Source organism: Schistocerca cancellata, chromosome 1, assembly GCF_023864275.1.
Source record: "Schistocerca cancellata isolate TAMUIC-IGC-003103 chromosome 1, iqSchCanc2.1, whole genome shotgun sequence".
NCBI classification, from domain to species: domain Eukaryota; kingdom Metazoa; phylum Arthropoda; class Insecta; order Orthoptera; family Acrididae; genus Schistocerca; species Schistocerca cancellata.
Genome location: NC_064626.1, coordinates 369,992,801 through 370,007,986, shown reverse-complemented (window position 1 = coordinate 370,007,986; position 15,186 = coordinate 369,992,801). Strand labels below are relative to the sequence as shown.

At 36.4% G+C, this 15,186-nt stretch overlaps 1 protein-coding gene across 1 annotated transcript in view; it reads right to left on the bottom strand.

Moving 5' to 3' along the window:
* The window catches only part of LOC126174890 (intraflagellar transport protein 88 homolog), an 87,468-nt gene that overhangs the window by 13,014 nt on the left and 59,268 nt on the right, over positions 1-15,186 (bottom strand). Inside the window, exons 12-15 of the mRNA XM_049921316.1 lie at positions 8,265-8,412; positions 7,198-7,309; positions 6,886-7,120; positions 532-657 (exon numbers count right to left, since the gene is read on the bottom strand). Coding sequence (XP_049777273.1) covers positions 532-657; positions 6,886-7,120; positions 7,198-7,309; positions 8,265-8,412 — 621 coding nt within the window. The remainder of the gene's footprint in view (positions 1-531; positions 658-6,885; positions 7,121-7,197; positions 7,310-8,264; positions 8,413-15,186) is intronic.

Sequence of the window (15,186 nt, the reverse complement as noted above, 5' to 3'; positions counted from 1 at the left end):
TTTGGATTATTACATTTTGTCTGGGCTCACTAAGAATATGTAGCACATTAGGACTTAATGCTAATCCTGAGAATGTTACATAACTATTTTGTGCAAAAGGCATTATGATGCAAATGATGTTTATATATTTACATTGTACTGTGCAGAACACAAAGTCTATGCATTCATGACCTTCAGAGGCAATTAGGTAAAAAAAATTAATTTGTACAACACAACACATTCTGAGGACATTTTTACCCATGATGACCACATTACTTTCAATACGCTACTTTATAAAACAGGAAAGAGTCACATTTATGTGCACATGTATAGTAACAGCAACATTTATCATCATGGCAATGCAGAAGTGTTATCAAGGAAACAAATACTTTTTGTTTGTTTTTCACATAAATCAACATTTTAAGTACACAATTCTGCTATTGTTTAAGCTGAATACAAATACTTCTAGTTAAGACTGAAATTGTGATAACAAAACATTAACAGACGTGATTTCTAACAACAGTGCTGGAATTTCTTTATTGGATATAATACCTGGTCTACTGCTTCCTATTCTTTCCCGTGCTGCTTTAGATGCTTCTAGCTTCTTTAGTTCCACAGCATAATTAGAAGCTTCTTTCAATCCAAGATCACTGCATAGTCTGATCAAAAACTTCAGACCTATCAACATTTTTTATTATTAGTTTTGGCAGTATGGTTTTTTGGTCATGTAACATGCAAAATCTATGTAGGGCCCTATTATCACACATAAGTATTCGTAATATTCTCCAAAATTATTAAGGCCGTGAATCCTTGAGCAAATCAGCAGCTGAGTGTTTGAGACTGGGCAATTCAGCTACTTGTATACTGAACCTACAGCACTAACTGACAGTATACTAATTACGCAGATAGTCATTTTTATATTACTAGCCACACTTGTTTCAGCAATGGATAAATTTTCTCCTGATTTCTCAAATACACAATATCCAATCTATTAAACAAGAAAAAAGTCATACAAATTAGTTACAAAATACGTAAATGGATGACACAAATGACTCCAGACAAAAAAAGTAAATATAGAGGAGGTACCACCAAGCATACTGTACATTTTGTAATTAACACTGAATGGTGACAGAAGGAGATAATAATCAATACTTCAGTGATAAACTATTATGGATCCTGGGAGACAGAATGTCTAGAGAGTAAACCTGTAAGTTCAAAAAATATTTGTAGAAAATTTTATTAAGGGGCTGACATATTCTTACTTTGAATTTTGTTATTATTTCTTCCATAACATAATGCTAATGATTTGTAGTATCCAAAAACCAACTCAGTTCCACCATTACAGAAGTTTCAGCTGTGCTGCCTTTACTACCTTAAAGCATTTCAGTGTTTAATGCTTATCTTTAGATGAATGATTTGGCAGATGTATTATACATCATTTTGTAATAAATTCCAGAAAGGCTGACTTCTCTGTTCCAGACTATCTTGAGCAGCGTGCTCTACAGCTACATTGTTCAGGCAACCCATTCAACACAATTGGATGGAAATGCTAGAGACAGGGCTGGAAGAAGTGATTTTGAGCACATGCAGGGGACAAGTCTTCCCTGGGTCTTTCATATGATCATTAGGCTTGAAGGTTAGGAGCATGAGTAGTGTAAGGATGAACAAATGTATTGCATAGGTTCTGTTGCATTGTTTGCACTTTGAGAGAGATGATGACAACAGATAAGATATACATCACTTCATTACATGATGAGAGGTACTCAAAAGCCTGTCTATTGATCATGGATCATGTCATTGTCAAGCCCCCTCCACCCCCCCCCCCTTTCCATAAAATCCCTATAAGTAACTACAAACAAATCCACAGCAGCAACATGGATGCTTGAACTGCACTGTTGTATCAAAACTTTTTCATAAGCTATACAGAAGAATGCTCTCTAGCCCCTCAGAATTTTAAAGAAATCACTTGGAGTTCAGGTTCATCGATAACACTGTTATGATCTAGATCAAGGTGAGGATACATTTATCTCTTTCCTCCAAAATCTCAACAACTTTTTCACCACTCATTTGAAATGTTCTCCTTAGCTTAGTCAGCTGTCTTCCTAGATGTCCACCTTCACCTCACTGAGGGAACCATATGAACTCCAAATAACATTAAACCTCCCGATAAACAAAAATACTTCCATTTCAACAGCTCCACCCATTCTTTTATCATATCCAATTTTTTGCTGTAATGCAATATACAAAGGCATCTGCAGACTCTATGAGTTTTTTACAAATGACTCTGTGGAGATTATGTGTATCCACACATCATGCTGAAGAACCAAATCGAACTATGGTATGGTGGCTTTTTACCTAATTTTGACTATATTGTGAGAGTCTAGTGGTTCATTTAACCTTGTTTATTATAGTCTGTTTACCTCCCTTGTTTAACTTGAGGCATCTTTGCTCTTGCAATATATTTTCCTTTCTGGGTATTCAATTGTGCCACCACTTTACATGAAACATAATTTACTCTTGTGTCTGGGTCTGTCATCTAGACCAGGGGTGGCCAATAATTCGGCTCATGAGCTGTGCCCTGGTAAAAAGACGCATAGCTCTCACCCTAGCTGCACACTTCCCCACTGCTACAGCACAATGTCTAAGTAAGAGGAGGGCAAAACTGCAAATGCAGTAACACAGTATACAACTTGGCTTTCCATTTCACATTTCTCAACAAGACAAGTAACAAAACAAAAAAACAAAAATTCATTATTATTTAATTATATTATAATTTTTATCTCATACAAACTGTAGGCATGCAGGTAGATGTGAACAATGTCACCCTAAGATTGCCACATAATCTTGGCTTATGTAGTTGCATAATTGAAAAAGGTCTTTCACACTCATATGTTAATCAAAATACTGTAGCACCTTTCCAACCTTATTATGGAGATGTAGAAAAACTATCTGAAGGAAACCATGCAGATGTTGTGGACAATTTTAACACACAAGGATTTGTCTTTAAAATGGGAATTTCAGTTAGAAAAACAGAAAACAACTGCTCTCTTACATAATGAAACAATTAGTAATAAAAAATATCAAGTTACATCTGCACAAGCACAGGGATGCTTTCAACTGAAACAGAATGGTCTTGAAAACAGCTTGAAAGTAGAAATAAGATTGGCAGTGTCCTCAAAAAGTTTAGAAAACTATTCTTGTAATTAATTCACGAGCACAATGAATTCTTCAAGCTCTTGTTTTCTTTAGCTTGGAGAACTGGACTGTGTGTGTCAGAATTTATCCCTTCTACAGCATGATTTTCTCTTTAAATGCATCCCACACAAATCAGAAAGACACTGTTTCATGCCTTGTGAAGTCTTACTATGGGTAGTGTGCAGTCAAGTTCACTTAAAATTCGAGGTTTGCAATCCAATCTGGATATTCTAATCTTTGTTCCTGCACTCATTTTTCCTCCATAAATTCAACAACGGTAGGTTTTAAATCAAAACCCCTTCCAGGTATGCCCCTTAACTTAACCAACATACTTTACAATAATATATATAGTCTCCACACTCCTCATTCACTTCCATCAAAAACTGTTGCAACTGACAGTGGAATAATGCGTGCAGCTTCAGAAATTTTACTATTTGTACAACAAATTTCTTCACGTGCTCCATGGCTGCAAATTTAGTACAAAGTGCTTCTTGATGCACAGAATAATGAATCCTGTCTAGCATTCATTGCAAATTTTTGCTCTTTCATTGTCAAATAAATATTTTAATTCTTTCTATATGGCACTGTCATGTTGTTTCTCCAGTACCTATCAATTAAGTGACTGTGCTACAGATATTGATAATCCTTATGATGCTCTTCCATCATTCCCTTTAATGATTAAAGCTTGTGAAGGCACACTGCTAGACAGCCTGTTTTTGTGCAAACAGCTACTGGACCTGTCAACGTCCTTCACACCACGAACAAATAGCAAAAGATAACAGCAATAAACTGAAGAGAGTTGAGTTGACTGAAAAATACAACATTGCAATACTAAATGAAATGTCATCCTTTAACAGACACTTTTGTGAAGGACTGAGCCAAGACAAAACAGGCAGAGCCTCGGACTGCATGCAGCCTGCACACCCAGTACATGTACAGTTTGGTACACCAAGGCCAGTCCTCCTCTAGGCTTCCCATAAGTGGTATCTGGTTGCTTTATTATTTTTATTTTGTCAAAATTGATATACCGAAGCTCCAACTTTTATAGTATGCTTAGAATATAGGGGACTTGATTTTGGTTTCTCCCATGCCTTGTGATGACGGTACTCTCTGTGCCTGTAACTCACGTGCAATATACTTTTCTTCACCACCTCGCTCCACATGTACAGTGTGGCCAATGGTTTCTGTGGCTCACCTGCTGGGTGGCTCTGTGTTGGGCTTACATGCTGGTAAGCCTTCTGCTTCTTGCCTCGACAATATGTAGCTTTTATTCCTGTGTCTCGCTTTTGCACTTTGGTTATAGGTGTGCCCTTTTTACATGGCCCAACTTTTTATCCATTGACTATCTGCCCTTTGGATGTTATGGTGTTAACTATGAAGCTTGAGCCTTCTATATTCTCTGTCATGTCATTTACCATGTTTTAATTTTTGTAAGTACACATGTGGTTTTATCTATTCTCATAAGTTGGTGCTTCTGGCCCTGGTATTCTACATCTACATTAATACTGTGCAAATCACAGTTATATGCCTCGCAGAGGGTTCATCAAACCACCTTCACAATAATTCTCTATTATTCTGCTCTTGAACATTGCGTGGAAAATACTAACATCTATATCTTTCTGTGCAACCTCTGATTTCCCTTATTTTATTGTGATGATCATTTCTCCCTATGTAGGTCTGCATCAACAAGATATTTTTGCATTTTGGGGAGGAAGTTGGTGTGTGAAATTTTGTGAGAAGATCCCACCACAACAAGAAATGCCCTTGTTTTAAAAACGTCCAACCCAAATCCTTATCATGTCCTTGATAATCTATCCTCTATTTCTCAATAATACAATAGGTGCTGCCCTTCTTTGAGCTTTCCCAATATACTCCATTAATCCTAGCTGGTAAGGATACCACAAGACACAGCAGTACTCCACAAGAGAATGGACAAGAGTATTGTAGGCAGTTTCTTTAGTAGATCTGTTGCATCTTCTAAGCATTCTGCCAATACATCACAGTCTTTGGTTCGCCTTCCGCACAACATTTTCTATGTATTTTTTTCCAATTTAAGTCATTTGTAATTGTAATTCCTACATATTTAGTTGCATTTATGGCCTTTAGATTTGATTGATTTATCTTGTAACTGAAGTTTAATGGATTCCTTTTAGCACTCATGTGGATGACCTCACACTTTTCATTATTTAGGGTCAACTACTAATTGCACACCATATAGATATCTTTTCTAAACAGTTTTGAAATTTGTTTTGTCTGCTGATAACTTTGCAGATGATGCTGTCATTTGTTATCTAGTAAACAACCAAAAATGGCTGCTCACATTGTCTCCTAAATCTTTTATATAGATAAGGAACAGCAGAGAGCCTATAACACTATCTTGGGGAACACCAGAAATCACTTCTGCTTTACTTGATGACTTTCCATGATTTACTATGAACTCTGACATTCCTGACAAGAAACCATTAATCCAGTCTCATAACTGAGATGATATTCCCCAGGCACACAATTTGATTATAAGTCTTGTGAAGTACAGTGTCAAAAGCTTTCTGGAAATCTAGAAATACAGAATCAATTTGAAATCCCATGGCAATAGCATTTGACACTTCACATGAATAAAGAGCTAGTTGTGTTTCATAAGAACAATGATTTCTAAATTCATGTTGACTGTGTGTCAATAAACCGTTGTTCTCTTTGAAGTAATTCATAATGTTAGAACACGATATATGTTCCAAAATCTTGCTGCAGATTAATGTTAATTGATATGGGCCTGTAATTTAGTGGATTACTCCTATTGCCTTTCATGAATACTGGTGTGACCTGTGCAACTCTCCAGTTTTCGGATATGGAGCTTTTGTCAAGTGAGCAGCTGTATATGATTGTTAAATATGGAACTACTGCATCAGCATACTCTAAAAGGAACCTATCTGGTATAAAGTCTGGACTGGAAGACTTGCTTTTATTAGGTGATTTAAATTGCTTCACTACTCCGAGGATATCATATTGGCAGCTGTTTGTTTACTTTGATATAAAGGGCTGCAGTAACTGTCATTTCTTATTGTTTAGATGTGCTCCTGATGATGTGGCTATAAGCATTAGTCAAATTGGTTAAAGATACAGATGTTTGTGGAGTTATTACTATAACATTTATGAATTTTAATGTCTTGTGAATATTCACTAAAAGAATGAGTATATTATAAATAATTCACTCAGATGTAGCAATATTCTCATATCTATCATAAACAGTATCTTCAAAAATTGAATGACTACATCAAAAGTAATGAGCTTACTTCCTTAATTTGGATGTACGAATGCAATTTTCTACAATCATTTCCCATTTTAGTAAAATATTTGTGTTCACATTACACATTTATTTCACAATGAACATCTTCAGTTGCAATTAAGCATTTTTGAAACATGCTACCAATATGGAAAACTTCACTCAAACAATGAAGTAAGAGAGCAAAAAAAGCTTACTTAGACACAATGTGAGTAACTATTCATAACCTATGTAATTGCTCGGAGGACACGTGATACTTTAGGGATGCCAAAAGATCTTTTAATACTGACAACATCTCTAAAGATTTGTCGAAGTTTTACTGAGTGCCCTTGCAAGTAATACAATATAAGTGGCTATATGAGCAAATCAAACAAATAACACTGAATAAACAGACAGACAAACTTCATTATCGAATTTATTAAGGTTTAACTCACATTCTATATTATCTGGAAATCTGTGGTGAATTTCCTTGTACAAATTTAGAGCTTGGTGATAGTTTCCACTCCGTCTATGGCATGAGGCTACCATCAACTGCCACTTTACTTCATCTGGCTGCATCAGTGCTGCTCGTTCAAAGTAATTTATGGCTTTCTCTGCAACTTGCATTTCAACTGAGTATGATCCAAGCCAATCAATAACTTCAAAATTTGATGGAAAATAACGATATGACTGAAAACAGTACAATACATCAGAAAATGTGTCCAAACAGTTAGAATGAGCAGCTCCTTACGGAAAAATATACTTACATCAAAATGATATTGAAAGGCTTGCTGTTTATCCCCTTCATTGTCATACATTTCTCCCATTTTTTGCAAGACACCTGGATCAGTGGGCACAATGCCAATAAGTTGTAGATACCTGTTAACAAATGAGGAAATTAAAGAAAAAAATTTCCAAATTTGCTTGCATGCTGGTGACTGTCAAGTATGGGTTTTATCTGCTCCTAATTTTTTGTGACTCAGAAATTTTAAAATACTAAGTACTTTGGAGAGCCATGTTTCTAAGTCCTTTAGCTGTGTCAAAGAGGCAAGCTCATCACTATTACGAATACAGAAAAGAAATCATAATACATATTAAAATTTAGCTTTGCATTTTTGTTTAGCTCTTCGTTTGTTCTCTGTAACATCTCTTAAGGATGAAAAATAGAGAAGCAAATACATAAAGCTTGAGAAATTAGCAGAAGTAAAGGTGAAATCAAAATCTAAATTTTCCTATCTTAGTTTTTTGTATGTTCAACAAGACATTTACAGCATATAATGGAGCAGTTGTTTAAACAATGTCATTGTTTATTTTTCTTTAACGATCATGACACTGGAGTACATGAATGTTGTAATATGGGGAAAACCATCAGGCAGATTTATAAGATGCAACAATGGGAAAAATGATCAGACATGGCACCAGTTAGTTCACATGTTAAAGCTTTTACATGTACATAAAGTCAATTAGGATACCAATCCAAACACATAACAGGTAAAAAGTACATTTATTAGGCATCAGAAAACTGAGAGACACAAAAAGATCTAATAGATTCACTAGTCCTGTAATCTAGAAAATTTCATAAAACAAACTGCAGAAAGTTGAATTTTACATGGACCTAGTTAAAAATTTACCCAAACCACCTTTTTGGTAGTATTTTTTTTTTATTCGTGACAGTGGAATGACATATTTCTATTGTGATTACGAGCAACTATTCATTTTTAAAATACTGGATGCTTTGAAACCAACACAATAAATTTTTTACTTGTGATTATTATGAATAATTGTCTCAAAACAAAAAACATACATAAGTATTCAGAATCTGTAGTTAACATACCATTCAGTCGCCTGATCGACATCACCAACAAGTTCATGAAGGTTGGCTAGCTGATAAAGAACTTGTGGATGATGCTTCACAATTGTCTGAAGTTTGAAAAAGCATTCCAGAGCTTCATCATACAATCCTAATTGCTTGTTTACCAAACCTGAACAGAAGATGAATATTCATCATTACACATATACTATTCATAAAACCTTTCATGTTGTGGAATTTAGAAAAATTAATGCAAAATAAAAGAAAGAGTGTTTGTAATTTATCCACCAAACAATTGCTACGTCAGTACTACACACAGTGTGCTAACTATAAGCTAGATGGAGTGGACGAAGTGAGTCTGACCCCTACATAAACCACCACAGGATGAAGGGCCATGATTTCAGTCCTGATTGCAAACAACATTTAAGCGATCTTTAGCTATCTTCATGATTTCCGCTTTCATGGAAGCATGAAGCACAGGTAGGGTGCCTGCTCTGCTGAAGGTACACCCAAGTGGGGGTTTATTTATTTATTTACTCATTTATTGATCCTATGAAACTAGGACTGTGCAGTCTACAAATGATATTGGGCCACTGCTTAATTATTATACCCTTTTCTTGAATTTGTTGTATGCAGATCATTTTAGCTAAAAGTGATATTACATAATATTTTATTACCCTATACAACTTACAAAAACAATGTTAATTGGTGCTACAGTTTTGTTTTTATATACAGCAAGGGAGAGTAAATAAAAGTAAAAATAAAAAAAACTGTAGCACCAATTAAGATTGTTTTTGTTAAGCGTCAGAGTAATAAAATTCTGTGTAATATAACTTTTTGCTAAAATGATGTATGTAAAAATATTCAAGAAAATTAAAGAATGTTCCAATATCTTTTTTGCACTATACAGTCTTAAATCCATGGATAAATAAAGCCCCATCTCCCTCCTGCAGAGCAGGAGCCTTGCCAGTGCTATATGTTTCCATGAAAGCAGAAATCATTCACAAAGATAAAGATCACTTAATTTTGTTTGTAACCTGAACTGAAATTGTCATATGTAACAACATTTTTAATAAGCATCCTAACTACAACAATTATGTACTTTTATCATATGTAAACAGTGAGAACTGTGAAGTACAAAACAACAACACAGCAGGCAACAATTGTTATCTCACACAGTACAAATGGCTACTGGCCAAAGTCTTCTGACTTCTACTGACTCAGGCCTACAGAGCCAATTGGCCAACTCACAGTTAGCACACAGTATAAAAATAATATTCATATTTGTCTTCATAATCATTCACCGATGTATGTAGTCATCAACTACATCCGGTTCCATAACAATCGAAAATCAGACACATGTTCGAGGGGCTTTTTGGTTTATTTTCACACGTATAATTACTTATGTGACATTCCTCCTGAATCATCCTCTCTCTCTCTCTCTCTCTCTCTCTCTCTCTCTCTCTCTGTGTGTGTGTGTGTGTGTGTGTGTGTGTGTGTGTGTGTGTGTGTGTGTGTGGGCGCGCGCGTGCATCCAGGCACCTAACTGAGTGTTGTAAGTGCAATCAAGATAATGACATATTTCTTCTCTGGAATTTCCCTGAAGTACAAAACAACAACACAGCAGGCAACAATTGTTATCTCACACAGTACAAATGGCTACTGGCCAAAGTCTTCTGACTTCTACTGACTAATCTAATTAGATTAGATTAGATTAGTTTTTCGTTCCATAGATCCATGCTGAGGAGATCCTCGTAGATGTGGAACATGTCTTTTTTTTTTTTTTTTATCTGAAATAACAATACTAATAGTATGAAATAGATTAAAACTGAAGAAACTGCAAAAAGGTGGGAATTTAAGGAGATGGGACCTGGATAAACTGACTAAACCAGAGGTTGTACAGAGTGTCAGGGAGAGCATAAGGGAACAATTGACAGGAATGGGGGAAAGAAATACAGTAGAAGAAGAATGGGTAGCTCTGAGGGATAAAGTAGTGAAGGCAGCAGAGGATCAAGTAGGTAAAAAGACGAGGGCTAGTAAAAATCCTTGGGTAACAGAAGAAATATTGAATTTAATTGATGAAAGGAGAAAATATAGGAACACAGTAAATGAAGCAGGCAAAAAGATATACAAACGTCTCAAAAATGTGATCGACAGGAAGTGCAAAATGGCTAAGCAGGGATGGCTAGAGGACAAATGTAAGGATGTAGAGGCTTATCTCACAAGGGGTAAGATAGATACTGCCTACAGGAAAATTGAAGAGACCTTTGGAGATAAGAGAACCAGTAGTATGAATATCAAGAGCTCAGATGGAAACCCAGTTCTAAGCAAAGAAGGGAAAGCAGAAAGCTGGAAGGAGTATATAGAGGGTTTATACAAGGGCAATGTACTTGAGGACAATATTATGGAAATGGAAGAGGATGTAGAAGAAGATGAAATGGGAGATATGATACTGCGTGAAGAGTTTGACAGAGCACTGAAAGACCTGAGTCGAAACAAGGCCCCGGGAGTAGACAACATTCCATTAGAACTACTGACAGTCTTGGGAGAGCCAGTCATGACTAAACTCTACCATATAGTGAGCAAGATGTATGAGACAGGGGAAATACCCTTAGACTTCAAGAAGAATATAATAATTCCAATCCCAAAGAAAGCAGGTGTTGACAGATGTGAAAATTACCGAACTATCAGTTTAATAAGCCACAGCTGCAAAATACTAATGCGATTTCTATACAGATGAATGGAAAAACTGGTAGAAGCCGACCTCAGGGAAGATCAGTTTGGATTCCATAGAAATGTTGGAACACGTGAGGCAATACTCACCTTACGACTTATCTTAGAAGAAAGATTAAGGAAAGGCAAACCTACGTTTCTAGCATTTTTAGACTTAGAGAAAGCCTTTGACAATGTTGACTGGAATACTCTCTTTCAAATTCTAAAAGTGCCAAGGGTAAAATACAGGGAGTGAAAGGCTATTTACAATTTGTACAGCAATCAGATGGGAATTATAAGTGTCGAGGGACATGAAAGGGAAGCAGTGGTTGGGAAGGGAGTGGCTCAGGGTTGTAGCCTCTCCCCAATGTTAATCAATCTGTATGTTGGGCAAGCAGTAAAGGAAACAAAAGAAAAATTCGGCAAACTTTGAGGTTCGCTGATGACATTGTAATTCTGTCAGAGACAGCAAAGGACTTGGAAGAGCAGTTGAACGGAATGGACAGTGTCTTGAAAGGAGGATATAAGATGAACATCAACAAAATCAAAACGAGGATTATGGAATGTAGTCGAATTAAGTTGGGTGATGCTGCGGGAATTAGATTAGGTAATGATTTTTCATACAGCAAATGAGGAATCTGTATCCTTTCTCCCTAAAGAAAAATTTGTGAATAGTTGTTGCTCAGCTTTTGGATGAATTGATCTGCTGCATTCAATGCTCTAGTTCATCCTAAAGATGGCTGATGGAGCTCTGGTCACGATTTTGAGATCATTCCATTAAACACTATACGTTCTTCAAACCAAAAAGTAAACGTCCTTGTATTGGTCAAGAAAATATGCTGGCACTCACAAGGTCAGACTGTTGTCATGGTGCAGAAAACATGTAATTGCCTAAAATGTTTTCATAAACAATGATATTAATTTTATCATCAAACGAAACTGCTGCTGAAATGCAGAACCACATCAATTCCTTCCACGCTTTCTGTTGACTCATTTTGACAGAAAAATGTCTGCAATATTGACAAATAATGTTTGCACTTATTTATGACTGTAACAAGTGCATGTGCACATAAATCAAAACTGGGATATATGGCTCATTTCTCACTGTCTGAGATTTGCTTAAATATCGTGTCCACTGCAGCTCCTCATCCACACCAGCTACATCAGTGTTAACACTTCAGCAGGATATTTCTGCTGTGCCCAGCAATTCCCTCAGCTACATTTAAATAATCTTTGTGTGCAACAGTGAAAAGACTTTTTCTTTTAGGGATAAGAAGCTACATTATAAAATAATTTTTCTTTTCCTTTTTAAGGAGATATTTACTTACTGAAGTTATTTCTCAAATACAATATATTCTGGTATTATTTGTATAATTTGTCAGATGGCTTAGACAGGTTATTATGTACAGCACCATTAAGTTGGTATTGTTTAACTATTTGCAAATATCCTTTTCTAAAGCAAACTCCAATAAAAAATTTATTTATTCCTAAGTTTACTACTGTTCCATTTCAACAAGAAGCACTTACTCCCATTTAGATGAGCAAATTTATAGGCATTAACCTCTGTGTGATGTGTCTCTTAGATCCTTTACCATTTATTAACAAGTCATCAAAGAATAAGCACCTCAACTGTATATAAGAATGATAATCAATTTTCTGTATCCGATTCTACCATAAAGTAGATATCAAAACACCCCTGTGTCAATAAGTGATTACTAAACGTATATTGATGTATTCTATGATTAAGAGACTTTGTACCATTCTGTACTTCATTCAGTGTTATTGGGGATGTCTTCATGTGGAAGTAGAATTAAACTTGGTTGGTGTTATTCTGATATTGTGTTCATGAGATTTTATGGTTACTAAAGATGTCTAGTTGCTAGTTACACAATGTGACATAATATTCAGTTTCTCTCTCGTGTGGCATGAGCATAGCTGTTAAAAAAAGAACAGATTCCATTACATGCGGACATGAAGTATGGTAAATGTAAGCATGTGAATTTTATCCACAATGAATGCAGCTGAACCCCATGACTGTTCCTTTATAGGTTGTAGAATAATAGCCACTACTATTCACAATGGAAGGCAATTTAATTTTATATACAACTGATTTCGGTCTTATGCTCATCTTCAAGTAATTTACATTCATTTACATGTTTCCATACTCAGAGGTGGAAATCAATATAGCTGGAGTATCCATATCATTTTCACATTATATTTATCATGTTTTTCACAAAAATATTTTGAGTTTTTGCACATTAATTTTATATTAGTCACCATGGTAATTATTGATACTTCCACATTACGCCTTTTATACAGTGGTGTCACTTTAGATGTTAGTTAACTTCAGAAGCACATGTGATAAATGTAACATGGAAATGATATGGATACTCCAGCTATAATGATTTCCAACATAGAGTATGGAAACATGTAACTGATTGTAAACCACCTGAAGATGGGCACAAACCAAAAACTAGTCATGTATTAAATGAAGTGACATTTTACTGTGACTTGTAGCAGTTATTATTCTACACCCTATAAATGTAAGCAACTATCTGTGATTTCATAGCTATAAGCACATACACCCAGAAGAGGAAAACATTACACACAGAGGAAATGAAAGAGTAAGGAGGTGTCCACTATACATTAATGTAAAGCTCTGGAAATGCTGAAGAGAGTAATCCAACAATCTGACACTAAAGATTATCCTTCTGGGCAGAAAATAGAATAAAATCATACTGGACAATATAAAATTGCCAGAATAATGATGGTGGTGGTGGTGGTGGTGGTGGATGTGGGGCACTCAACAGCATGGTCATCAGTGCTCTTATAAAGTGTCAGCATGGCATTCTCACGGTGGGGAGACAAAGGCTGTCCTCACAGAGAGAGTTGTTTAAAATGCATTAAAGTCCACCTATCAATTATAAAATATAACCACCATGATACAACTACAAGAGTGAAAATCGAGTAATAAAAATGCTAAACTGTCTGGGAATGCTATAGATTCAGAACACGCTGACCTCCCCTCTCCTGCACTTCAGGGATGAGAACCGACAGTTCAAAAAATTTCAGAATACATGTTACACTGTTGTTTGTTGGCATTGCGAGGATGGTGGGCAGGTCTCCAGTCAAACCAAAGATTGTCCTTACTTTTGTATATCAAACATAAACAGCCAAACCTGCTGAAATGAAAATGGCACACCAGAAACTTGCTCCTCTGCCAGAAGAGGAGACATTGGGTCAGTAGGCAATGTCCTATGTGCTGTCTTGTGATGGTAGGTGCGCAGAGGCTGCCTGCTACAGACTGTTTTACCTCAACAGCCATTTGTCTCATCAGTACACCTTGGAGTTAAAGGACTTCCCCCCACCCCACCATGTGGTAAAGCCAAGATTCCTCTTCTGTGAAATACACAAGGCTCCTCCATCATGCCTAATGATGTTCTCTGAAGTATATTCAAAGTTTATGGCAGAAGAAGTCTGGCTGCACTGGTCTGTCCCCAGCTCAGGAAATGTGGGGTCGTTGTGCTCGTATCCAACCACTGCTGCCAGAGTGCTCTGAGGGGTGGGGGGGGTGGGGGGGAAGCCCATCATCCTTCCCCAAGTTGTGAAACACTCTTTGCAATGCCCCTCTGCTGAGACTTGTCTGGTATGGGTGGTCCTGGCAGCAGCTATACTACTTCTGACATAGGCTCCAGTCTCACTGAGGAACACAAACCCTCCCATCCAACACTGAAGGTGCCTATGGTAATGTGGCGTCCTCAGGAGGGGTTTTCAAACCAACTTAAGACTAGTTACTAAAGACAAAGAAAGCACTAACTCGTTAAATATATATAATCACACATATATTTCACTCACATGATTTCAATTACCTATGACAAAAGTGATGAATTTTAATGTTTTCATAGGACAACTGTTCTGTCATGCAACTGGCTGAACAATCCACTGTCTTAGGCACTAGCACCATAGAGCATGCTTTTCCAGTGCTGCACCATGTGGCATAGGCACCCAGGAGAGCCTCATAGCTCACCTGCTGGGCAGACACAGTTAGTAAAGACATATGAGGGTAATCCCAAAAGTAAGGTCTCCTATTTTTTTTTTATAAGTACATAGACCTGTTTACTTCTATAACAGTTTACATCAGTTTACAGCTTGAACATTTAGCTATTTTTTGACATAATCACCATTTATGTCAATGGATTTTTGTAGATGCTGTGGCAGTTTTTGTATGCCCATG